At 34.3% G+C, this 26925-nt stretch overlaps 2 protein-coding genes and 1 long non-coding RNA gene across 4 annotated transcripts; 2 read left to right on the top strand and 1 right to left on the bottom strand.

Moving 5' to 3' along the window:
• Window positions 1-256: 256 nt before the first annotated feature.
• LOC109212130 lies at window positions 257-7538 on the bottom strand. 2 transcript variants are annotated; one of them, XR_002065814.1, is made up of 3 exons: window positions 7324-7538; window positions 434-597; window positions 257-343 (listed from the first exon to the last, which is right to left on the bottom strand). It is a non-coding gene; the product is annotated as an uncharacterized LOC109212130 (long non-coding RNA). The 2 variants fall into 2 exon arrangements; XR_002065815.1 differs by having other exon boundaries at window positions 434-575; window positions 7324-7536.
• A 5300-nt stretch (window positions 7539-12838) lies between these two features.
• On the top strand, window positions 12839-13471 carry LOC109212128 (polyubiquitin-B-like). The gene has a single exon (XM_019375744.1). It carries the CDS (start codon window positions 12839-12841, stop codon window positions 13469-13471), a length of 633 nt encoding a protein of 210 aa, XP_019231289.1.
• Window positions 13472-17816: 4345 nt separating this feature from the next.
• Window positions 17817-20314, top strand: LOC109212129 (replication protein A 70 kDa DNA-binding subunit A-like). The gene is made up of 8 exons (XM_019375745.1): window positions 17817-17879; window positions 18380-18650; window positions 18727-18823; window positions 18907-19031; window positions 19288-19346; window positions 19509-19666; window positions 19746-19866; window positions 20258-20314. The coding sequence occupies exons 1-8, from the start codon at window positions 17817-17819 to the stop codon at window positions 20312-20314; spliced, it is 951 nt and encodes a 316-aa protein (XP_019231290.1).
• The last annotated feature ends 6611 nt before the right edge of the window (window positions 20315-26925 follow it).

Below are 26925 nucleotides of genomic sequence, written 5' to 3' on the forward strand. Positions count from 1 at the left end.
CCGTGATCTACTGATCTAATAGTGCAGGCTAACTGAATTGTAGACAATACAAATTGAATCTTTCTTAGGAAACAAGAATATCGTTTAGGCTATGCTTCAGCAGCGTCATTGTGGTAAAGGATGATTGATAAATTCCACTGATGTGAGGTAAATGGTCAAGGCCCTTATGATTGAAGCACACTCTGGTATCTTGAATCTTTGGAGCTGATCTTACTACCAATGCCGAAGACAAGTAAGATAAAAGGCAACCAAACAATTGACAGAACATAAATGCATTACTAAAGAGTTTTCTTCACATAGCCCTTTTCCATTCCCATTAAGTTTCTTCTAGTACCACTAATTGCTGCCAAATTGACATCAAATAGTCAATGACACCAGCATACGCAAAATCAATTCCCAAAAGAGCCAAAAGCTTAAGAAATTCTACAATTACCTTAAATTATTTTTTTCTACTGAAGCCAGCGGTGATGGAGGACGAAGGACAAAAGGGAAAAATCTCTAGAATAATACCTCATTGTAGACTGCTCACACCTCTAAGACGTTGCGGCCTCTCAAAAAACATCCTTTGAGGCCATCTGGACGAAACCAAGAAATTTGCTAGCAGTTATTCAAGACAAAACATGCATAAGTAGAATCAGTAAAAAAACAAAGAGCTAAAGACACAGGTAAATCTAGAATAAACATCAGAAAATTCTGTCTACAGTTAGCTAATGCAGCAAATATTTGTATGGAATTCGAAGAGCAAGAGGAAAATCCCCTAGATCGGGAAGACTTACCTGTAGTCATAAATATACACACCAGCGCTAGAACAAAACTCGAACAAAAATTGACAAATTTCAGAAACAAAAAAATAAGAAGCTGTTGAGAGGCCAATGTAATAGTGAGGAAGTGCAGTGTATCTTACATGTGCTGCAGGTGGTTGTTAGAGGTTAGTTGTTAGGTAATTAGAAATGACAGCTGTATGTAATTGTTAGTAGTTAGTTGTATATACAAGGTGTGTTAGTAGTTGTATATATAGTCTTGAAGATCAATGAGACAGTAGACGATTTCATTTCATTTCTTTGCCTTCTTCTTCTTCTCCTTTACTGAAGCTCTCAAGGAGCTCTAATGGCTGATTCCCGTCTCAGCTTCTATGAATTTTAGCATGGTATTAGAGTAACTGATTCTGGTATTTTACTTCTCTTCAAGTTAATTACTCAGAAAACTCAGTAGATCTCAACATACTTTGAGCTCATTTTCGGCTATGGACGCGGAAAAACTGGAAAAACTCACATACACGCATCCTTTGTTCATGAACGCGAATGATACTCCTGGTTCGGTACTCATTCCTATTAGGCTTACCGGATCGGAAAATTATGGCTTATGGAGCAGATCTATGAGAATTTCTCTTCAAGCTAAGAGGAAGCTAGGGTACGTGCTAGGTACCTGTAAGAAGGAACTATTTGAGATGAATTGCACGAGCAGTGGGAAACTTGCAATGCGACGGTCCTTTCATGGATCATCAACACTGTCTTTGAAGATCTACTCAGTGGAATCGTGTATGCTTCAGATTCATACATCGTGTGGAAGGATCTCAAGGAGCGATTTGACAAAGTCAATCGCATGAGAATTTTTCAGGTACATCGACTAATAGCCAATCACTCACAAGGTACGAACTCTATTTCAGTATATTTTACCAAATTGAAGGACCTTTGGGCTGAATATGATGCCATGGTTCCTCCTCCTGGTTGTGACTGTGCAAAATCTAAAGAATCAGTAGAACATTTTCATCAATAGAGGTTGTTATAGTTTCTGAGTGGGCTAAATGACTCGTATGACCAAGCTAGGAGACAGATATTGTTAAAATCGACATGTCCTACACTTAACCAAGCCTATGCTATGACAATCGAGGATGAGAGTCAACATTCAGTTGGTCTAAATGCAGTTACTACTAATACAGATCCTTTAGCTATGCATTTAACTCGTGGACAGCCTTATAAAGGTAAGAGACCTTTTCTGCATTGTGAATAATAATAATGGAGGAATAATCAAGAAAGGAATCAGATCTCGAGAGGTAATGTTTTCTTTCCTTATGTACATTGTTCCACTTTTCGTGCCATGTTTACTTCATTTCTCTTTTATGAACATTTTTTAATGTCATGACTCGAAACTTTAAAAAATGTGTAGTAGAAAAGAAATGCTAGAAAGATGAGAAAAAAAGTTCTTCTTTTATAGTGTTAATTTATGTCATAATAAAAAAAATATATATATAAGAGTATTACCCAACGAAAACGTAAACAAATATATGATTGTAAAAAGAAAAAATATGGTTGTTGTACTCTTAAATTGGTTTCCAACTTAAGGTATTTCCAAAGTTACACCATGTAAATATGTCATTTTTATGTACATATACTATATATTGAATCTCTTTAATTTTTTATGCGTTTACTTTTATATATATATATATAATATATATATACTATAATAATATTTATATATATATATATATATTAAATTTCTTTAGTAAAAATTCTGACTCCAAAAAATTACTATAAAACGAGTTAGCAAAGTCGCAGCTTTAAAAAGTAGGTATGAAATTTTCAACAATAAGTTTAGAATGGTTTCAGAAAGTTGACCTTTACTTTTTTCTCATTTAATAAGAATCGGGATTTGAAGGTTTCAGCAGGTTCGTATGATGATTTTGGACTTGGACGTATGTCCGGATCGGGCTTTGGATGACCCGGGAGCGTTTCGGCGCCTATTGTGGAAGTTAGCATTTTGGGAATAATTTCATAAATTTGGGTTTTAGTGCATTTCAGTGTTATCGATGTCCATTTGGGATTACGAGTCTGGAAATAGCTCCGTATGGTGATTCTGGTGTTGGGAGCGCATCCAGAAGTGAATTTGGAGGTCCGTAGGTCATTCTGGAGTCATTTTGCTAAAGTTAGAAATTTGAAGGATTTGAGAAGTTTGACCGAGAGTGGACTTTTTGATATCGGGGTCGATGCCCCCCTAACCAGTCGTACTCTGACCAGGCTTCGGAAAACTTCGAGATCACCGAGTTTCTCGGGAATCAAGGGGTCAAGAGCCTAATCAGGTCCCCTCACCATACCTTGCTGATAAGAGGTTAAGTGTTTTTCTACAGTGTGATTACTGCAACATGAAAGGTCACAACAAAGAAAATTATTACAAATTGGTGGGTTATCCTCCTGATTTCAAGTCTAAGAGAAATTCAAAGCCCGGACTTGGAGGATCAGGAGGTCAAATTAACCATGGTGGGCAGATAGGTTATGGTAAGCAACCTTTCAATGCTATCAACAATGTAGACTGGAAATGGTGATATGCAACCACCACATAAAATCAAGGCTCAGTATTTCACTGAGGAACAGTATAAACAGATCCTCAATTTGCTAAGCAATGATGTTGGAGAACAACAGAGGAATGAGGCAAACCACATCAATGCAGCAGGTAATGCAATTTGTATGTCAAGTGATGATGAGGGGATAGTTGACTCCGGAGCTACTCATTATGTAGCTTCTAAGAAAAGTTTGACAAATAGTGATCATAGTCTATAAATATCTGGTAATAGTAAAGTGCATTTACCCACAGGAGATGGGGTAGACATTACTCATACTAGCTGTGCATCCTTGTTTGGCAACACAACTGTGAGCAATGTGTTGGTTGTTTCTGATTTCAACTTTAACTTGCTATCAGTCTCCAAATTGACCAAAGAACTATTATGCTCAATCAATTTTTTCCTTGGCTTCTATGTCTTTCAGGAGCTTTGGAGTGGCAGGGTGAAGGGGATTGGTAGGCAAAGAGGAGATTTGTACATATACAAAGATGCAGACACTAGTAAGCAGAGTATACAGCATCCAATAACAGCAGCAATTCAAAAGGAGGACAGCAACTTATGGCATAACAGACTTGGACATCCATCTGCACCAGTGATGAAATCTATGAAGTTGTTACATGATCATGTAAATAGTCCACAATTGAATAAGTGCATGATTTGCCCTTTGGCAAAGCAGGCTAGGTTGATTTTTCCCGATAGTGATTCTAGAACTGATGCACCATTTGACATTGTACATATGGATCTTTGGGGGCCTTATAAAGCAACTACCTTTGACAACAAGCATTATTTTTTTACTGTTGTGGATGATTACAGTAGGTATACATGGATCCATCTGTTGCAGCTTAAGTCTAAAGCTATTGTGGCTATTAAATCTTACTTGTCCATGGTAAAAACACAGTTTGGTGTCATGGTTAAAGTCCTTAGGACAGACAATGGCACTGAGTTTTTTAACTCACAGTGCAACACTTTACTTCAGGATTTAGGCATACTTCATCAGAGTAGTTGTGTTCACACACCCCAACAAAATAGGGTGGTTAAAAGAAAGCATAGACACATCTTGAATATAGTCAGGCACTCAGATTTCAATCCAAAGTGCCAATTAGATATTGGGGTATGTGTATCAAGACTGCAGTCTACCTTGTGATAGGCTCCACTCTGCTGCAATTAGGAACAAAAGTCCCTATGAGCTACTGTTCCAAAGGCAGGCAACACTACATCATTTACGTGTGTTTGGGTGTCTATGTTTTGCAACTACGGTTTCTAAGGAAGACAAGTTTAAAGAAAGAGCAAGACCGGCTGCTCTTACGGGTTATTCAGAGTTGCAGAAAGGCTACCTCCTCCTAGATCTCAAAACAAATCAGTTGTTTGTTAGCAGAGATATCATCTTCAGAGAAGATGAATTTCCCTTTGCTACTGCATACCCAAAGAAACAACTTACAAATGAGACTGTCAACCTAGATCAATCCTCACCTCTTGACCAACCTCATAATACATATCACACCCTGCCAAATATCCCTCATAACACACCACAGAACTCACCACAGAATCCTACTACCTCATTTACACCAAATCCTCCACATATACCTCATGACATACCACATAATTCACCAGCCTCCTCCCGTAACAATGAAACTTTACCTACCTCTTCTACTTCTGATCCTAGTTCATTTGACCTGCCTTTGGAGCATGAAGGGGGAGATGACTTCAATGAGCAGGCATCAACATCTTTTACTGATCCTGGTCATGCTTCATTAGATGATGTTCATGCTGAAGCACATGCCCCAGTCACTGGGAAGTCTTCAAGGGATTCCAAACAGCCTGTTTGGATGAAGGACTATATAACCACCAAACAAAGCACCAGCAAATATCCCATTTCCAACCATATGTCCTATGACAACATTAAACCAACATTTGCAAAGTTCTCTACATTGATGGAGCCTAAGTGCTATAGAGATGCTGCACAAGACACCAGATGGATAGAGGCAATGAAGCAGGAGATCAAAGCATTAGAAGAGAATGGAACATGGGAAGTGGTAGACCTTCCAAAAGGAAAAAAATGCAGTAGGCTCAAAATGGGTGTACAAGATCAAGTACCAAGCAAATGGAGAAATTGAGATGTTCAAGGTCAGACTTGTAGCAAAAGGCTACAGTCAAAAGGAAGGCCTTGATATCATGATACCTTTTCACCAGTTGTTAAAATGGTGACAGTAAGATCAGTCATAGCACTTGCAATGTCTAGAGGCTGGACCTTATGGAAAATGGATGTATACAATGCCTTCCTACAAGGAGATCTATGTGAAGAGTGTATATGGATATGCCTGAGGCATTCAGAAGACAGGGGGAGTCAAAGGTGTGCAAGTTGCTCAAGTCCTTATATGGACTAAAGCAAGTATCTAGACAGTGGAACATAAAGCAAACTGATGCATTGGTGGATGCTGGATTTGTCCAAAGTAGTCATGATTATTCATTGTTCACGCTGAATAAGTTTAATGACATAGTGATTGTTTTAGTGTATGTTGATGATCTACTCATCACAGGGAACAGTATTGAGCTGATTAATAAGGCAAAGACAATGTTGAATCAGAAATTCAAAATGAAAGACCTTGGTGAATCAAAGTACTTTCTTGGCATTGAAGTGCTAAGATCAAGCTCAGTAGTGATTCTCAACCAAAAGAAGTATGTGCTAGAGTTGATCTCAGATATAGGACTAACTACAGCAAAACCAGCCAAGACACCTTTAGAGTCTAATTTGAAACTAAAGATTGTGGAGTATGGTAAAATGACAAAAAAACAGGATATGCAACCCTACAAGACATCAATTTATACCAAAGATTGATAGAGAGACTGATATATGTAACTGTCACAAGGCCTGACATTAGCTATGTAGTTCAGACCTTGAGTCAGTTTATGCAGATGCCCAAGAAGTCCCACTGGGAAGCTGCAACAAGGTTGGTAAGATACTTGAAGAATTCACTAGGACAAGGCATTTGGTTGAAGGCAGGAATCATACAAGAGTTGACATGTTGGTGTGACTCTAACTGGGTAGCATGTCCAAATTAAAAAGATCAGTGACAGGATACATAGTCAAGTTTGGAGACTCCTTGGTTTCATGGAAATCAAAGAAACAATGGTTACATGGACTGTTTAAGGAGCTAGGAGTTAGCATACATAGTCCAATGACTGTGTTTAGTGACAGTAAAGCTGCTATGCAAATTGCAGTCAATCTCATCTTTCATGAGAGAACGAAACATATAGAGATAGACTGTCACTTCATTAGAGACAAAATCAAGGCAGGGCTAGTGAAGACTTCGTATGTACATACTACAGAATAGCTTGCAGATCTTTTGACCAAGGGCTTAGGCCAAGTTCAGCATGTTCATTTGCTTAGCGAGCTGGGGGTTCTTAACATTTTACACCCTCCAGCTTGAGGGGGAGTGTTGAGAGGCCAATGTAATAGTGAGGAAGTGCAGTGTATCTTACATGTGTTGCACGTAGTTGTTAGAGGTTAGTTGTTAGGCAATTAGAAATGACAGTTGTATTTAACTGTTAGTGGTTAGTGGTAGATACAAGGTGTGTCTAAGTAGTTGTATATATAGTCTTGAAGATCAATGAAACAGTAGATGGTTTCATTTCATTTCTTTGCCTTCTTCTTCTTCTCCTTCACTGAAGCTCTCAAGGAGCTCTAATGGCTGATTCCCGTCTCAGCTTCTATGAGTTTTAGCAGAAGCTAGGACGAATACATATAGATAGGAAGAGGGAAAGTGATTCTGCAAAAATGGAATACATTCTAGAACAAAGTTCTTCACCTGTGATTATTATTTTTGTTCCTGACGGCAAAATAATAAAAGTGGAAAAGTCAATCCATGCAACATGATTACAATCCAAATACCAAAGGAAGAAGCAAACGTTGACAGACATCTAACCAATTGAAAAGAAAATCAACAAAAGGACACCCAAAAAATAGGAAAACAAACGCAGCATAAACTCACCTCATTTGTAAGAAGTCAACTAGGTCTTCGTTGGATTTCTTCATTACTTTATCGTCATGTCAAATTTGATACTACTTTTTAGGTTGCAAATGGAGTCTTTTAGACAGAGAGATAACATCTGATTTTTGGAGCTTTTGGGAAGAGCAAAGACGATTGCAGAACCTATACTATAGAAAGCTCGGAGAGGAAAGAGAGTGATCTACTGAAGAAGGCTCAAACTTGCCTTAATTTACTAAAATCTCAAGGGCAGCGACAGTAATAAAGGGCAAAACCAGGAGCAAATGCTAAGAAGTGACAGCAGTAGACTCGAAAAACGATGTAATTCCATAAATACCCTTCGTCGTACCTCTAAACTATGGCTGTCCCGGGTCCCGGTCCCGTCCCGTCCCGTCCCGCTTCAAGTTAAATGGGATGGGCCAATGTTAAACGGGACACGGGATGGGACGGGACGGCCATTTCGTCCCGTTTCGTCCCGTCCCGTCCCGTCCCGTCCCGCGTCCCGCCAGTTTTTTTTTTTTTTTTAAAAAAACTATCCGTTGGGCAACGGCTTAAATGGCAAAAATAGCCGTTGCCAACGGTCCAAACAGCCCCTACACCCCCAAAACACCCCTACCCCCTCCCCCAAACTTTTAATATAACCCCTAAGTTTATTAAATTACACTTTGGCCCTATTTTCTACTATAAATACCCCCCATTCTTCTTCATTTTTTCCCACAAAAAATCAATCTTCTCTCTCAAATCTCTTGCATTCTAATATTCTATCTATATTCTATATTATTCTCTCAATATTGTTAATATCAAGTATCAAGTATCAACTATCAAGTATCAAGTGATATCTTTCAAGTTTCAACTTTCAAGTATTTGGGCAAATTTTTTGGAGCAACTTTCAAGCTTCAAATTAATTCGTCAAGTATTTGGAGCAATATTTCGGGCAATTTCTTCAAGTTTCAATATTTAATCACGGTGCACTCGTTCCATCTCCTAATTTTAATATATAATTTTTGTGTATCATTTTAGTGCTTAATTTTTGTGTTTACTTTACGTGTTATATTTTCGTATTTCATTTGTGTGTTTAATATTTGTGTTAGCTTTTTTTAATTTAGTTTCGTATTTAAATTATGGCACCTAAAAATATATTTGGTATTTTTAAAAAAAGTAGTAAAGGTGAAAGTAGTAGTAATCCTAATCCTAACCCTTCTCCTAGACCCCCTAGAGTTAGAAAGCATATTGATGAAATGACTCATGTTGATGAAACTTCATTTTCTCAAACCCCCACATTTTATGATGTTCATGTCGGAGAACAATTAGATCATGAAACTTTACAAAGACAATTTGGCAATGATATTTTTTTTGAGGATGAAGAAAATGAGGAAGAAGAATTAGATGAAACACCCACTAGTCCCGCAACACAAGCTCCAACTCAGAGTCAATCTCAGTCTGGAGCTTTACCCCCTGTACCCCCTGTAAGGGGTAAGCCTAAGGTTGAACGTCCCAAAACATCACTTGTATGGAAATTTTTTAAACATGATAAAGTCAATCATCGTGCTATCTGTGAAAAATGTAAGCAATAATTTGCACACTCAGTAAGTGGTGGGACGGGGTGTTTAACTAGACACTTAAGAAGTGCTCACAAAGATTTATGGATACAAGCTAACATAGAAGCCGGAAAAATTATAGATCCTACCATCAGTTCTGGCACTCCTAGTGGATCTGGTTCTAATTAAAAAAAATACACTTAAGGCCCACGAACCCGTCCCGTCCCGTCCCGTCCCGTTCCGTCCCGTCCCATCCCATTTGTTAGCGGGACGGGATGGGACGACCGTTTCGTCCCGTTTGTCCCGTCCCGTTTCGTCCCTTCCCGCCACCGTCCCGCTTAAATGTCGTCTCGTCCCGTTAATTTCGTCCCGTCCCGTCTCGTCCCGTCCCGTTGGACAGCCATACTCTAAACCTCACTTACTACTCCCTCCGGTCCAAAATAAGTGATTTTTTGGCTTTTTTCTTGTGGTCCAAAATAAGTGATTTTTTCAGATTTCAAGAATGAATTAATTATTTTTTTCCTACATTGTCCTTGAGTAAATAATGTTGGAATATGTGTTAGGAGTGTTTATGTGAAATAGTAAAGGTTAATATGGTCAATTTCATTGCTAATTAATGCTAAAAGGTGGATTTCTTAATCTGTGTGAAAACATCCAAAAAATCACTTATTTTGGATCGGAGGGAGTATATAGTTAAAATGTCAAAACTACAAGAACATGATTTTTAATGAAAAATGGCAAAAGAAGTATCGGGCTTTGGTATTATTAACATACATGCATACTCCTGCTTACCAAAAGAGTAGTACATAATTAGGGAAAATTACCTGTTTTACCCCTCTAAAAACTTATAATTCCATGAGTATCCTCGTTCGTACACCCTTTGCCACTTATTAATAATAAATATAATAGAAATAATCATGGTATAAAAATCTGTTAAGTGGACTTTGTTAGGTTATATACGGTCAAAATCGGGCTTGCCTAATTTTGTATGACTAACCGAAATCGGGGTGGCAGATCAAGGCTCGGCCTCGGTTATATCGAACCATGATACGGAGATGGATTGGTAAGCTCGTGGATCAATGGTCGATCAAGATCGAGACCAGCCGTGATCGAGACTAAAGCGAGAAAGAGATCGAGCGAGATCGGAGGAAGCCTGCTAAGTCGAATAACAGAAAGCCGAGATATCGTGATCGGGTGATGATCGTGGCGGAAATCTCGGCACATATCGAGTCAGGACTAGTTATTTAGCCTATCATGGGATTTGCTTCTGTAATTAGAATTTTACCATAAATAGAATTCCTCTACTATATAAAGAGGATCCTAATCATTTTGTAACATCATATATTCACGCATAATAAGCCAATATATTATATTTTTTCTCTCACAAGCTCTGTTATTCAGTTCATACTTTTCAATAACGTATTCAGTTGGTTCGAGGGTGATTTAGTTCGAGGGCCACAGTTGTTCATCACGTTGATTTGTTTTATTGTACTATTAATTTCTAACATTAATTCTCATATTTACCAGTTTGTGCCAAGTGAAATCACATATCCTTAAAACCACTTATAAGTTTAATTGTTATCTAAGGGTAAAATACTTATTCTTACTATATTGAGTTTTTCTTTCTTGAAGGAAAGGGCAACATGTTTATCAAACTTGATTTTTTTTTTCTTAGAAGAAAATTAAAAATCGCTCATATTTGGCTAGTTCTTTTTCTTGGAGGAAAAAGTTTGAACATATATAAATTGAGGCTCCTTCCTTCACATTCAACAACATCCACAATATAGCCATAAGGAGTAAGAGTCTTGTTTAGGGGGAGAACTTTTCGGAAAAAGTGTTAGTGGTCGTTTGTGTTTGCCTCTTCGTGAGTTTGTTCTTTCGATATTTTATACTCTCTTTTATATAGTGGATTGCTCATCTCCGCCATGGACGTAGGTCAATTGGCCGAAAAACTTTAAATATTTTTGTCTCTTTTGGTAGATTCAGGGGCGGCTCAAGCATTTTAGATGCCTAAAGTCAAAATTTATTTAGAGTCCTTAAATTTGAAAAGTAAAACATATTTTTTCCTTAAAACCACCTATTGTTCTAGAATTTTGAGATATAGTGTGAATCATTCTTTTTCGACTGGCAGTATATTTAATTCATTTAATCTTTCTTGAAAATTATTGATCCTAGATAAGATTTTCTTAATTTTAATTTTAAAAACCTTATGTCTATTATATTGAGGCAATTGTTATATAAACTGTTAAACATTATTTATAAAAGTAAATTAATTTGAAAAAGAATCAAATGGTTTTATTTGATTGAATGTGTTGACTCGAGTATTATTTTTTTACTTGTACTATTTTCTTTAATATTTTTAATTTAAAAAATAAATCTAAACCATCAATATCGGAGTGATTATTATATTTTAAGGAGCACTCAAGGTTAAGACAACATCTTTTTCAGTTCTCGTCATCTAATGATCTCGAATTTTTACCACTAAAACTTTTGAGATGTTGTACTTTTATACTCTTGGAGAAAGAAATTAAAGAGAAATTATATAATCTTGTGAGAGAAGGGAAAGAAATATTGTGACTTGGAAAAATAAGAAAGAGAGTGTAAAAATTTATAAGTATTCATACTTCCCATAATAATTAGTGAACAAATTTAATAAATTATCTTTTTGTTTATATGAAAAAATTCTACTAAAAGTACTCAATTATATATATAAATTTATTATTGCTAAAAAATTGGGCCCCCTAAATTTGGAGGCCTAAAGCAAGTGCCTTACTTGCTTTACCATTGAGCCGGCAGTGGGTAGATTTCTCTTTTATTGTCCGATTTATCGTTATTCAAGGTTTGCTTTCCTCATGACACATATTTTTTTGCGGTCCTAACAGACTAAACTTGTAAAATTCAAAAAATGAAGACATTTGTTATAGGCTCGTAACCTGACTCTTTAGTTAATCAGGCTTCTTATCATCTAGACTAATGAGTTGCCACCTGATAATTGATATCTACTATATAAAGGCAAACCATTTAGTATGTTATCAATACTATTTTGCATTTGAAACTCCGCTTTTTTATTCGACCCGACCCTTTCTTCGAGTAGTTTTTTTTTTTTTTTGGAAAATTGTGCGAGGCCTATGCTTTTTCAAATCCAGTAGTTATTATGTCAATTATGCTTGTGTTCTTTTTTTCTTAGCCTTTGTTTGGCAAACTGTTGGAACTTTTCGGGCAATATTGCCAATTTTGAACATAAAATGTATGTGTGTGTTGGGGCCCCCGCAGCGTATATTTACAAAAAATGTGACAAATAAATAGGAATTAGTATAGGTTAGTGAGTAGAAAACATGAGATGAGTTCAAAGAGGGAATTTCTTCTTTGAAGGTGGAGATGAATAGCCAAAATTTCATACTTAAAGTAAAAATGAAGTTCAAAAGGCAATTCCAAAATCAATGGGATTTTGAATCGTCTCTATAATAATTTTGGCCTCTCGTTCCCATAGTAAACAATATCCTCTATAAGTTGGTAGGAGTAGTATTTGGGGTTTAGCCATTTGTAAGAGGCCGAAAGGAAGAATATGAAGAGAGGCCGGAGGTCAAGTGATCAAGCCACAAAAGTAAAGATCGACAATGATGCTAAGAGAGGAAGATCAAGTGATCAAAGCACAAAAGTAAAGACTGAAAGGGATGTAGAACAGAGTATGCTCTCATTTTCTTCACTATATTGATGTTTAAAAGCGTAAATTTATTATTACTAACAGACTTAAACATGTGATCCCATTAGTTAAGTCTCTCTGTTTTGTCAAATTTTCTACCTTAGTTTTCCATTAATTGAAATCTCTCTGTTTCTTAATTTTTTCTTAACTTTGCTAGAGGCTTATGCTGTGTTTTACTGTCATATAGATCCACGGTCACTGAATCCAACAATGAAAGGCTGGACTACCTGATGACAGTTTAAATGGTACTAAAGATTGTAGCCTTTCTTTTCCTTTAATGGTCGAACCAGATGACACTATAGGCGCTGTTAAAGCATACATTCAAGACGAAAAGGGGATTCCTTTTAAGAAACAGAAGTTGTTGAATGAAGAGGGACGAACTCTGAGAGATTCACACTCTCTTACTTCTCTGGGAATTAAGAAATGTTCAACTTTAATCCTTCGATATGCACCTGTAACGCGAATTATTGTTAGAAACATTGTTTCAGGACGCGTTCTTGAGATAATGGTATGGCCTGATGATACAATTGGACATGTTATGGCTGTGATTCAAGAAAAGCATGGCATTCGATTTCATAGACAGAAATTAACATTCTGTGGAAATGAACATGGCGATTCCGAGCGGCTCGCCAACATTGGGATTCGAAATGACAGTATTTTAGTCGTTAGATGTAAATCAGTAACGCAAATATTTGTGATATATAAGTTTTCAGGGTTTATATTTAAGGTAATAGTGGACCCTGACGACACAATTGGAGATGTTAAGGCTATTATTTGTGAAAAGGAGGGAATTCCATTTCATAAACAGAGGTTAATCTTCAGTGGAAAAGAGTGTAGTGATTCAGAGCTTCTCACCAACCTCGGCATTCAAGATGACAGTGAACTGATTCTTCATCATTTGAGCGACTGATTCGGAGTATAATTGTTTTTTTTTCCTAAGTGATACTGTGTTTTTTTTTAAGTGTAACTGAGTCCTTGAGTAGGTGAGAAAAGAAAGAAAAGAAAAATATGTAGTCAGATTTATTGAGTTCGTTTAATGTATTTATTGAGTTCTTTTATTACCGCAGCCTCCTTATATTGTCAATGCTCTTTATCCAGTCGTGGGATAAGATATCAGAATATCAGATTACTATTTTTTAAATTATGACTATGTTCTAAATGGGTGAAGATCCCCTCAAGTGATTTTTGGTCAAGTATTGTTCAATGCAGTTGCAGATATGTACCATGTGTACACCCAAATAGTTCAAGGTTGAGATTCATTTGATTATTAAACCACTAAACATGGTAAGATAATATTTAACAAAATAATAATAATAAGAAAATTTAATATTAACGGCAGCCGTTTATATGGCCTGCCATGCCATTTTTCTCACTCTTGAAGCTGCACATAGACACCCCCATGATATCATGGTAAAACCTAAATATATATGTTGTTTTGAATTTACTTTACTAGTCCATCCGGTTCACAATAAGTGACCAATTTCCTTTTAGCATGCCCATTAAGAAAATACTAAATCCTATACAAAAATACCTAGTATGACTAAACTATCCTTATTAAATATTGGTCACATATTTATAATGAGGAGTGAGAAAACTTTTTAGGGATATGCACATAAGGGTAAAAGAGTAAAAATAAATTGAATTTTTTCTTGATTACATAACTGGACACTTATTTTGGACGAAAATGAAAAAGTAAACTGGTCACTTATTATGAACCGGAGGGAGTATTATAATATAATTTCTTATTTTTTGAATAGGTCTTTTCATCTTTTCGATTATTTATTTATTTTTTTGACAAAGAACACATTGAAAAACAACTGCCATTTATTTCATGGTGACACAAAAGCTTTTGATTAATGAGATTTATTTGAGTTGTTTAAATTTCATAATTATTACATAATATTTATATGTTAATAAATGCGCACATTAAAAAATAAAAACATACTTCATTAATATATACACGATGAGGAAGAGAATAAGAAATCCGTGCATGTGCAAAAGTACAAATAAAAAGGTTCATATGCAAATAATAGAAATTAAGTTAAAAAATATTTAATAAAAAAATGTATTAAAATATATATTATTATTACCGTCAGCAATTATTCGAATATAGTTCTTATAATTATTCTAGATACTTTTTATTACTAATAAAGCATATGGAAAAAATACACCTGGTGGGCCCCATGTGTAGCTTTAAGAGAGAAAAAAATGGCAGTTGACGTTGCCGTTAGTGTTGAATTTTCTATTATATTTTTGTTAAATATTGTCTTGCCACTTTTAGTTGTTTAATAACCAAATGTATCTCAGTCTTGAATTATTTGATTGTACACGTGGCATGTATCGGTAGCTCAGAACAGTACATGACCAAATATCACTGGAGGGGATCTCCACAAATAGCAACATTAAAGGTGGCTATCGGTGCAAATTGCTCCTACTTTTCTCGCTTTAACCTTTTACGGTGTACTCCTTATTTGTTCAAGGGTGAGCATAGCATGTAAAAACAGGAAAAAGTATAAGCATAGCTAGAGCAAGATGCTCCAGAAGGTTTAGAAGCTTTATTTTGAAGAAAAAAAAGGAGTAATGGGGTTCGAACTCGCACCCAATGTTTTAATAGGCGGGGGCATGAGGCGAGGCGTAAGACCTGAGACACGGGGCGTAAGTCCTATGAATCTTTAAATTTTACTAATTTCAAGAATTTTAAGATAGTATAAAATAAAAAATAATTATAAAAATTATATCAAAATCATAAAATTATAATAAATAATCTATTTAAAATATTTATAATTTATAATTCAACTATGAATAATATGAAAAGTATGACATATATCGCAAATTAGCTGCAACATCGTTACAACTCAAACATCAAAAGTAATGTATTTGATACATAATTTTATATGTATCTCTTAAGGAGTAATAAATCTTGAAAGAATTTCGATATTATAATTTGATATTTTTCTGAAAATACTCCTATTATTTAATATGCTTTCTATCTGAAAGAGAATTTATATAAAAACATAATTCACAATTTAAATATGATTCTCTAGCATCATTTATTTTTACGTCTTTGGTTCCCTCCACCCGCCGCCTTCGATCAACTCAAACAACAGGCCAGGAAGGACATGAGCCTGATGAGTTGACCAATTCCTCTATCCCGCATTCTCTTTCTTTGCCGTGAAGTGGGTCTTTCCCTATTGTTCTGTTCCCGCCACGAGAAAGTTTGAACAAGTTAATAAAGTGATACATAATTCACCATACAATACCATGATAACTAATTATTTGTAAATAGTTACTAGCTACTGAGCTATTCGATTAATAAGTATGGTATCTCGTAAACGTGAAAAAAATAATATTAAGAAAATAATTATGAAAAATTACGGACTATTATATAATAAAGACAAACAAAAGTTAATAAATAAATACTTTTTAAATGAAAGATTTATATAAAATTAACTATTATGGCAGTCTTAGTGGATAACGTGCAATAATTTTTATTTTAATTATGACATAAAATAATCTCAACTTAATAATTTATGATTAAGAAAAAAGTAATTTTGAAAAGTCAACGATTTATTAAGCAAATTTGAGGATTTACAAGGTTAGTTACATACTGCATAAAGTTCTATTAGGCGAGCCCAGTATGATGGGCGTTGGACGTGTTGGGGGCGTAAGCCCCAATGGCCGAGGCGTAAGTCTTACGGAACTAAGACGCACACATAAGCCCAGGGGCATTTTATGAGTACTCCGCACCGGGGCGAGTTTCAATTTTGCCTTTTAAAATAGAGCTCGCACCTACTTCGTACAAGACTCGTACTAATACCCTTGGATTATCTCGTTCCATAATTACATTAATGTGCACCAAACTCTTGCTTTCATAATTGTTCATTTTTGCTTCTCCATAACTACATGTTTGAACGTTTAGAATCGACATGGACCCTGGATCCATAAGTATGAAGACACCCTAGATTCACAAAGGATTATGGTAGTGTGATAAATACTCCTTCATTCTTAATAAGAATATTGGGTTCGAGTTTCTTAAGTGTGAAGTTGTGTTTGTTAGTAAGCGTTTACCCTCCCCTTCAATGTGAAATTTTCCGACATGAATCTAAATATATTGGAGCTTCAATATGAGTATCGGACAATGGGACGGAAAAAAGAAGTTATGTTTGCCTAACTGGCGAATATGGCTGCTCAAGAATCAAGACTGTAACATAGTTGCTTAGAGGAGTTCTCAAATTATATGGTTTGAGTTCAGTCAATTATAAAGTGTTCCATTTTAACTATAGGGTTTGAGAGGATTATTTGAGAGTAACGAGTAAATAAGTTTACTCACAAAAAAAATATGTATTGTACTTTTTTATATTAAGCAACGATATTTCGTTAAATGGTAAACTAAAAACACAGTCACATGAAAATCTATCTATATAGAATAATACAAGCAAAACAATGTTAGGCTGCCAAGTGGAATACCCATCATGCTAACACATGTAAAAAATTAAGACAACTCTCCAAAAAAGTTGGAGTTTGTTTCTTCTACCTACAAATCAGCAAAATCAGCAAAATAAAATTAATTTTAGAAATTTAAAAAAACATCAATACTCTTATCGTTTCTATTCCCCACGATTTTAGCTTTCCGATTTTTCCTTCCCCTTAATTAACGTGGTTGTTATTAAAAACAAAGAAAACATTCCTCCCTACAAATCAGCAAAATCAGTACAGTTAATTTTACAAATCTAAAAAACCAACAATACTCCCACGAAATTGGTTTCCATTCATCCCACGATTTTTGCTTTCCAGAATTTTCTTCCCTTTAATTAACGTTGCTGTTATTAAAATCAAGGAAAAGATTCCTCCACTTTCTAAGTTGCCGTCTTTTACTCCATAACTACCATCCACAATTTGCAAGTACTTTTTTTTAACTTTTTTATACATACGTTTTTTTAAAAAGGAGGAATAATATCAGTTATTCCAACAAAACAGTCGGCATCTCAAAGGCAAAATAATCTCCATTATCCCACGACTGATCGTGCTCTCAAACGTGGTCTTCCAACTCAAAAATCCCGATTTTATATACACATCTATAACTCCATGATTTATGTGCTTTATATTTTCAAAACCTTTTCAACTTCATATTTCATCTACTACAGTCTGATTACAATTAGTTTGCAAGTATGGCCACACAAATTCATGATATCAAACAAATATCATCCAACTCGATGCAATGGAATCTCAAAGTTAGAGTCGTTCGAATGTGGATAATGCCGGATCGCTTTAACCTGCAAATATCGTATTCAATTGAATTGGTTTTACAGGATTCTAAGGTAACATATTCAACTTTCTCATAGTTTTAAACTTACTAATGTAGTCGCATTCCATATGAAAATTCTTTCTTCCGCATTACTTAAATAATTTCGACTTCCATATCAACAGATCTTTAACTGATCTGGAATCCATTGTGTCATTTCGTTTTTCACTTCAAATGTTGAGTATAACTTTAGACAGTGATTGTCCTTATATTAACAATCAGCTAAGTTGCATCTTTGTACATAATAATTGTTCAAAATAAGAAACTTCGGCAAATATTAGCTATTGCTTGCCTTGCTTACACGATCATCGGATGAACATATAGAAACTACGTTTATATATGCAGTTTTCAGCTTTGTGTCTGCTAATTTTGCCTTCATAATTGATATACAACAACTGTAGCATTCTGGTTTTTGACATTACATCTTTTAACAAGTTTACACAGTGATGAAAGTATATACGCGCTTACATTTGTTGGCTTCATAATTGTGTACTAATAATGAATCTAAATTTGCAGGGTGATCGTATACATGCTACAATCGAAAAGTATGTTCTTAAGTTTTTTAGGAACAAGATACATGAACTTCGCTTATATCGTATGAACTACTTTGTAGTCGGACCAAATAATTTGAAGTTGAGGACTACGACACACAACCTGAGGCTGACATTTACTCAAAAGACATTTGTTGAGGAAACAAATGATCCTTCATTTCATATGAACATGTTTAACTTGCGCCCTTTTGACCAACTAACAAATCAACATGATGTCGATGAGACAGAATTACTCGGTAATATTTTTTTAAATTTTAAATGAAGTTAAAAATGTTATTTGTGAAAGTATGTCACTAACTTTTATATTTATAGATGTTGTTGGTCAGGTTGTGACCTATGAAGATGTTAAGACCTACAAGCAGGGAGACGACCAAAGTGTCCTTATTAATGTTGTACTCGAAGATGATCAGTAAGTACTTCAAAAATAGAAAAAATACTTTATTGATAGATTACCTATATATGTGTTTATTAACCTTACCATGAAACGTATAGGAGGAACAGGATTATGGCAACATTATGGAGCGAACTTGTGGATCAAATTCAACATCACTTGAATGAATCTGCCAATGAGCCTTTGATTGTTGTTTTGCAGCATATGAAACCTCAAAAATATCGAGGTTTACCATAAATTACATGTATTTTTTAATTTTACTGTATAAAAAATTTTAAATTTCAAATTTTTATTCATAATTCATTTGACACACAGGTAATTACTCAGTGCGTAGCTGTTGGTATCAGACAAAGATATAAATAAATTCTATGTTGCCGCAGTCTATTGACTTTAAATCCAGGTTTGTCAAGTGTATAATCCTTTTCTATATGTACAGAAAATATAACAATAGTATTATAAATTACAATTTTTGACTTATGCAGATTACTTGCAGCACGTCAATCAAACATTGAACGAATCACTTGAACAAGTTCTCAGCAAAGTTACTCTGTTAGAGATGAGTTAGACAAAGGAATTGCACTGTTTAAAACTATTAGGGATTTAGTTCAGTGCATGCAAGTGAGTTTAATTTACTTTCTCAATTATATTTACCTTATGTTTTCTGTTTTGCATTTAGAATAATTATTTCTTTTTTACTCAATAGGAATCCAGCTATTGGATTGCGGCAAAATTGGTTAATTTGGAACTTGACCGGGGATGGTCATACTTGGCATGCAACAAGTGTAGTCGAAAGGTGGAAAAAGTTGGAAATAAATACTTTTGTGCCAAATGCAATGAAGAAGAATCTTCTGTTACTCACAGGTTAGTACTATTTAGTGAAAATTTTAAAATGTTATATCTATAAAAAATATGCATAAGGTTAATAAAAAATGAGTTGCAGGTATAGGCTTCAAGTTCGTGTTATGGATGGAACCGCTTTTATCTCATTGTTGCTTTGGAATCGCGAAGCTATGCAACTTATAGGGAAGTCCGCAAAAGAACTTAAGGAAAGATTATTTGAGGTATACTACTAAAGTTAATTTGATCAACCATAAAAATATTTGCTAAATTCACTGAAAATTTGGTGCATACTTCACTTAGCGGATGCCTACCTGTCTTATCACCAAAGTGAAATGGACGATATCTTTAATAAATAATAATTCATTGGTTTTAAGTATATATTGTAAGCAAGCAGAGAATATTGAGTCACAGGTGACCAGTCCTACAAAGTTCTCTATAGTCTATCTGATGATGAATGAGACCTTCTAAAGGAATAACGCCATACTTTATTCGAGACAATACTAATTGTAAAATTTTCTATAACAGCACAAAACCCTCATCATATAAATATTAATGTATAGAATACTTTTCACTTATAGAATGAAACGTTCTTTTTTATTTTTGTTTTAACAGGAATTCCATAGTTTTTTGCATGGTACAAGCTCAAGTGGAGATAAGCTTTTCGGGTAATTTCATGAAAATTTAAAAACTTTACCGCCATTATTACTTGTTCTGCCAACTGCTATTAATTGTATTTGTGTTATCACGAAGGATCTTATGGCCGAAAGTCAGCTGAAGTCTGTTTGCAACTCGCAATAGAGAAAAGCTATCAGAACAAGTCATCTCGTCGTGGTAGATGATGGAGATGCTTGCAATGCACAACAATATCCCTCCTTTGAAGACATATGACAAAGAAGACTAGAAATCCCACATTAAGGCATCTAGACAGTAGGCACAGATGAATGAACTTCAAATATCTCACATGTCTAGCAAAACAAGGTCAAGAGTCGTAAAGAAAGCACAGAAATCTCTGATTGGCTTTTAACTAATGCCTGTAGCTAGCAAATATATATATTTGTACTTATGTCGAATGAAAATGTGCTGCTCGTTAGATCCATGGTGATTTGGCGAAATGACTGACGCTAATACAACACACACACCTATCCTTTATTACTCATAAGAAATTCATTCTAATTAATGTCGAATGAATGTGGTGCCGTTGCCACTATATATTTTGCTATCTGCTAACCATATTGTTGTGCTTTAAAGTCAAAAGTAAACCACGTTCTGATAAACAACTAATTTTGTCAACTTAAACTGAACCAAAATATGGATCACTTACTGCGTTGTGCAGCTCATGTCATCCAAAAATTCTATGTTATTAAACATAAAATGCTGAGAAAGTGCAAAAACCGACTCCCATCATCCATAATTATTTGCATCGCCGCTACAACTTTCTCTTTTGTGCTTCATCAGAGAACCTAATGCTAGACGTCGAAGTATTTGCACAAACTCTGCTTTCCTGAAATAGACATGTCTTATCAAGTCCACAAACAATAATAGTTAACCACAATTATGAATAAGCTGTGTACAGATTACTGCATATTACTGAGATTCAAACCGACATAAGTGATTTCACACATCCTTGGCTCATGAACTCAATCAAGTATGTTGTAGACACACTCACTTTCCGTACAATATAATACACAACATGATAAAAAGGATCGTTTAAATCTATAACAATTAAGTAATACACATCATTATTAAATTTCAATTTAGGACAGAACAAATGATATAAGAAGGATAAAAGCAACAGAGAAAAAAAACTAATTTCCCATGAAAAGCTTAAGGATTTAACATGTTTCGCGAATTAGCTTTATTAGATTGATGTACTGCATTAGTATTTGATTAGTTGCTTAGGTAAATTTAATTATCGAATAGTCATATTGTCAAAATTCTTAGGGGATTTGACAGTTTCGTCAATCGTCAACAATTGAAAGATACACATGTTTAGAACTGTGGATCAATGTATTTCCTCAACATTGATCTTAATCGTGAACATCAGCTTAAACTTGTGGTCTGCACCTGTAGGAGGAATAAACAGCAGGCGATAAAAGCTGCATCAAATAAAATTCATGTTTAGTGTACTGGAGGAACAGAAAGTAAATAAAGATTACTGTATGTACAGCTTACCACGAATCTTCCAATCACTGACTTGAGTGACAAGAAATTTAGTGTTCTAACATAGATAGATTATTGTTCTCTTCAAGTTAATCAAAGGCATCAGCACAAAAAAATGAAAGTTATGGAACTGTTACTGCAAGTATTTTAATGGGTTGTGTAATTTGAAATTAAAGACGGGGTTGATACTCTATAGAAATTCCCATTGAATAACAACTAATCGTCAACTTAAACTGAACCAAAATTATGGATACATACGCGTTGTGCAGGTTTGAGCAAAATATAGAGGGTCAACTGTTATTAAACTAAAATCAGAGTAACTACATAAGAACATGGTCTTCACATACTAATAACTATACAATAGTTGAAAGATGATATTCTTTAACCATCCACTGGATAGTTACTTTGATATCTCCTTTAAGCGGCCGAATGCAACACCATTTATAAGTCCTGTTCAGGTCATGTCTTTGAATTTTTCCCAACCCATATGACATGCTTTACATTTAGTCTTACCTGAAAACAAAAAGTAACAAGTGGTAAAATTAAAAATCTCTTGAACTGTTAGTCATACTTTGATCAAGATCCAAAAGTAATGCAGTGGAGCTGATAAAATTTCTGACATGCTCATTTTTCAGAACTGTGCGACAGTACTTCCCTTTCACATAGCTATCCTTACAAAATAAAGGTGTTTTGTTATCATAGAATCAGAAATAAACTATTTTGGGTTCTGATATTTGTTTCATCATTTACTTACTTAGAAATTGTACTTGTTGGTTTCAAACTTTACAACTATATTATGGTCCCGTCAACAACTCCCTCTAAAGATAATTGCCCCCTGCATAACTACCAGTGATTCAGAAATTCTTGTAACAGATAACTTCTGTTTGCGAGACATAGTCTGCACATAAATCTTCGTCTGTTTGTGCATTGCGATCAACACATATGATGTTTCCTACATAGAAGAAAGAAAGCTGATCACCTCTGGGCTGGCCGAGAAAGACAATGAAATGCAGTTTCTGTATTCCAATAGTGCCAACTAAAAAATTGTGCCAAAGCGTTTAACCAAGACAGCATGTTTTATGACGATTTCAAACTCTTCTACACAACTCAATTCTTTGAATTTCTTTATGATATTACATCACATTTAACTAGAACATATTGGCATATGTTAATAAGAAAGAAAAAGGAAATAAACATAAAAATCCAAACATACTTTTACGATCAATTTCAAACCTACACCGCCTTTAAAAATTAAACATGGGAGATTAATTTGGTTCTTCTCCTATGATAAATATACTAACGATTGGTATATTCACAAATATTAGTAAAAATGTTAAATTGTATAAGATTACAAACTTGCTAAATGAATAACAATGGGCTAACTCATTCTCCAATCAGTGGAAAAAATATTGGAATAATAAATTAAGTTTTCCTATTAAATTAGTTTATTATTTTGAAAAATACATTTACATAATTGTCTTTGGGACATATAGTGAACTAAAATACTACTGCAGTAAAAAGATAAAAAAAAAGTGAAGGAAAAAAGAGGCAGCATCAGGATATGCCCTCTTTATTGTCAACATCTCTGTATTCTTAGGTTTTGTTTAAACTCTTCTTTCAACTTCTAAACCTAATCAGTTTCTCACCCCAATTTTTCAACTCCTGCCTACTCAAGGTCAGTTCAAATTTTTGGATATGTATTGTCGTAGTCCTGTTTCATGTTTTACATTTTTTTACATTAGCTTTTCTTCTAAAATTGTTGTAGTCAAGGCCTGTTGTGGGTTTGCTTACAGAAATACTGGACTTCGACCCTACAGTATCAGAATTCTATATACTTTGTTTTTGCATCCGAATCAACATGAGTGGGGGTTGCGAAAAGCTGTAAAAAATTCAACTGTACTTTGCAAAAGACTCTTCAACCTTCTCGCAACAAATTCATTTGTTTTTACGGCACTTTGACATGAAGAAAAGAAAAATCTAAGGAAAAAAATAGAATATGCAAACAAAAGCAGAAAACGATGCTAAATTTTTCGTTGAACGGATGAAATTTAACATTTAACCTTATATATATCATGAAGTAATATTGCCAGTTCTTTAAAAAACAATTGGACTAAAGTTTGGCTCTTACTAAAATTTCTTGTTCTACTATTTTTTCACTTTCTAGATGCATTAGAATGCTCAAATTAAGTATAAGTTTTAAGAATATGTGTCCTATATATTATGTGATACAGACACATATGTATTTCTATTAATTTGTATATCGCTCGTCCGAATATGAAAATTATTTGATTATATATGTGCATAAATTTAAAATAGATTAGTCATATTGTTAGCATTTTTTTTATATGTTTACCCTCCATAACATCTTATCATTTTTTTTAACACATTTAACAATTAATATCTATCCTGAGTAATTTTGTGTGTTTGTAGGTACTGTTAGATGATTAGTCGACAGGTTTATCTTCTTTATTAGTCGCTTTTATACCTGCTTTACTCAGTCAAGTAGATAAAATATCACCTACATCTAATCAGCATATCAAATCTTATATATACCTTTAAAGGTTGATTGTGCGAGTTATAGTTCGGATTCTATGAATTTTGGACATTTCAATTGCCATTCTTCCCAATTCTACATCTTTAGTTTTTCAAATTCACATAATCAAATTTTTATACTACCCTTTAATATGTTATTGTCCTTAAATATCGCATTAGATTTTTATTATATTGATTTTGATTGTTTCCCACCTTTCCATATAACAGTTACCTCTTTTCTATTTATGGTACAGACTTGTCCATTCTACTACTATCAACGGAATGCTATGAAAATAGAAAAAACAGAACAATCATTAAACGACATAACAACAATCGTCTGAAATTCCCTCAATTATGTAGTGCATCCATAAAGATCTCTGAACAGTTTCATCATCATCAGTCTTTCACAATATCCACATTCAAAGCAACAACAACACATTTTTCGATATGATTTTTCATCGCTTCAAAATTGCAAAAGCGATCATCTTTAACAGATTTAAATGAGCAACCATTGTCACGGTAAATATTTGTGTACTTTGTTATATCTTAAATGAAAAATTGAGGAAGTCAATGAAAAGTGTTGCCTATTCTTACAAATTAACAAAAATAATATTTTTCACTTTTTAATACTTTTATCTCATAGCGTAATGGACTGGCCATAGAATAACTTAAAAAGTTAAAGCTTAATGCTGCATTAATTGCTTTGTTTATTTGTTAGTAAACAATGTTCTTGTTTAATAGATATAGAATTATTATTTTGTATGAATTTTCTACAGTCGTCTAAACTTTTAAAAATTTATTAAGCGATTTATTTTCTCTTTTGCGATGTTTATGTTTTTATATAAATATAATTTCTTTGTTGATTAGGCGTAATATAATAGAATACTTTTTTAAATAAATTTGTTAGTCCATCTTAAATGCTAATATAAGTTGTTTTACATTGAATTTAGCATATAAAAATGTTTGATAGCTTTCCTATTTTTCCACTTCTAACAATTATAGTTTTTTTTGTTTTCATTTACTGTTTAATGAATTGGTTGATACTACGTTATCACAGGGAATGCTTCTAAAAAAGGAAAAATGAAACAATCATTAACGAATAATAACACACCCCCAAATTTCCCTCAATTAATCGTACCCCCATAAAGAGTTGTGGACAAGTTTCATCATGTTATTCTCAGCCACAAATATCCAAAATCATGCCAACAACATAGTTTGCTATAATGTTCGTCCCGTTCAAAGTTTGCAGAAAGAACATCTTCTACTATTTAAATGAGATACATATTCAAGTAAAAATATTTAGTTAATTTTTAACTTATTTTTGACATTTGAGAAGTAATTTTATGTCCTATATAATGTCCACATAAATAATGAAATTTGTAAATTTATTATACATATAACTTATATGCAAAACTTGAGCAACAGAATATTATAAAAACTAAACTTCAAATTTTTTCTTCCCATTTATTGCTTTTCTTTATTTCTCAACTACAATATTGCTATTTTACAATTCTAACTTATATGAGTTTTTTTTTGGTTCTACTTTTGCATTTCATTATTTTAAATGCACTCTAGATTTTCACATGAGTTGTGCAATAACTTTTTCTTCAATATGAAATTGAAAAAAGGCTAACAATTAATATTTTTTTTAAGAATTTGAAGATGACAACATTGATACTGAATATACCAAGGTATGCCATTTGTCACGACCAAACCCGCGTGAGGCGCCCAACACCATTGCGCTAGGCAGCCGAGACCACAATCGTTCCCAAATTAAACCGTAAACATCAAATCGAACAATCTATAGCGATTATAAAGTTTTAGAATAATAATAATCCAATATTTATTAAAGAATAATCTTGAGAAACGAAGTCTGATAAACGCTCCAAGACCTGGGGTCACAAGTCAGGCCTCTAAAACAAACTGAAAATAATAACTAAACGAAAATACTCAAGTCTGGAATGTATATATAATAAAAAGTGAAATAGAAAGAGTGGTCAGGTCCCTGCGAACGGTCAAGCAGTACCTCAACAACTCTTGATAACTCTGACAACAAAGACTGCTCAAGCCTAAGCTCCGGTGCACCTGAATCTCACACAAGGTGCAAGGGAGTAGGTGAGTACTACCCGACTCAGTGAGTAATAAGACACTAAAAATGTCTGAAGAATAAGAAATACACGAAATACCATAAAGTCAAAAGCTAACAACTAACAGCCTAACAACCTTACTACGAACCAACAGCAAAACAACTTCAATATAACAGTCCAAGTAAGATGTAAGATGCAATGATCGCACATGAACCGCTACGGGGCGCATAGCCCGATCCATTTAACGTCGACGGCGCTCCACCTGGGGTGTGTACAGGACTTGCCACCGGAGGCTCTTCAGCCAACTGCAATATAATCATATCATTCGCTGGGCCGTGCACCTGAGAAAAATCCATCATCAGTCCACAAATCATATATCACATAACAGGTTCAAATTAATTTTCCAATTTCCAATTTATTAAGAAAGAACATACTTTAATATTAACTTCAGAAAAGTGACTTAGCATTTTATGACAGTGATTAAAACACAGACAGAGATCA

The sequence above is a fragment of the Nicotiana attenuata genome, unplaced genomic scaffold (genome assembly GCF_001879085.1).
Source record: "Nicotiana attenuata strain UT unplaced genomic scaffold, NIATTr2, whole genome shotgun sequence".
Taxonomy (NCBI): domain Eukaryota; kingdom Viridiplantae; phylum Streptophyta; class Magnoliopsida; order Solanales; family Solanaceae; genus Nicotiana; species Nicotiana attenuata.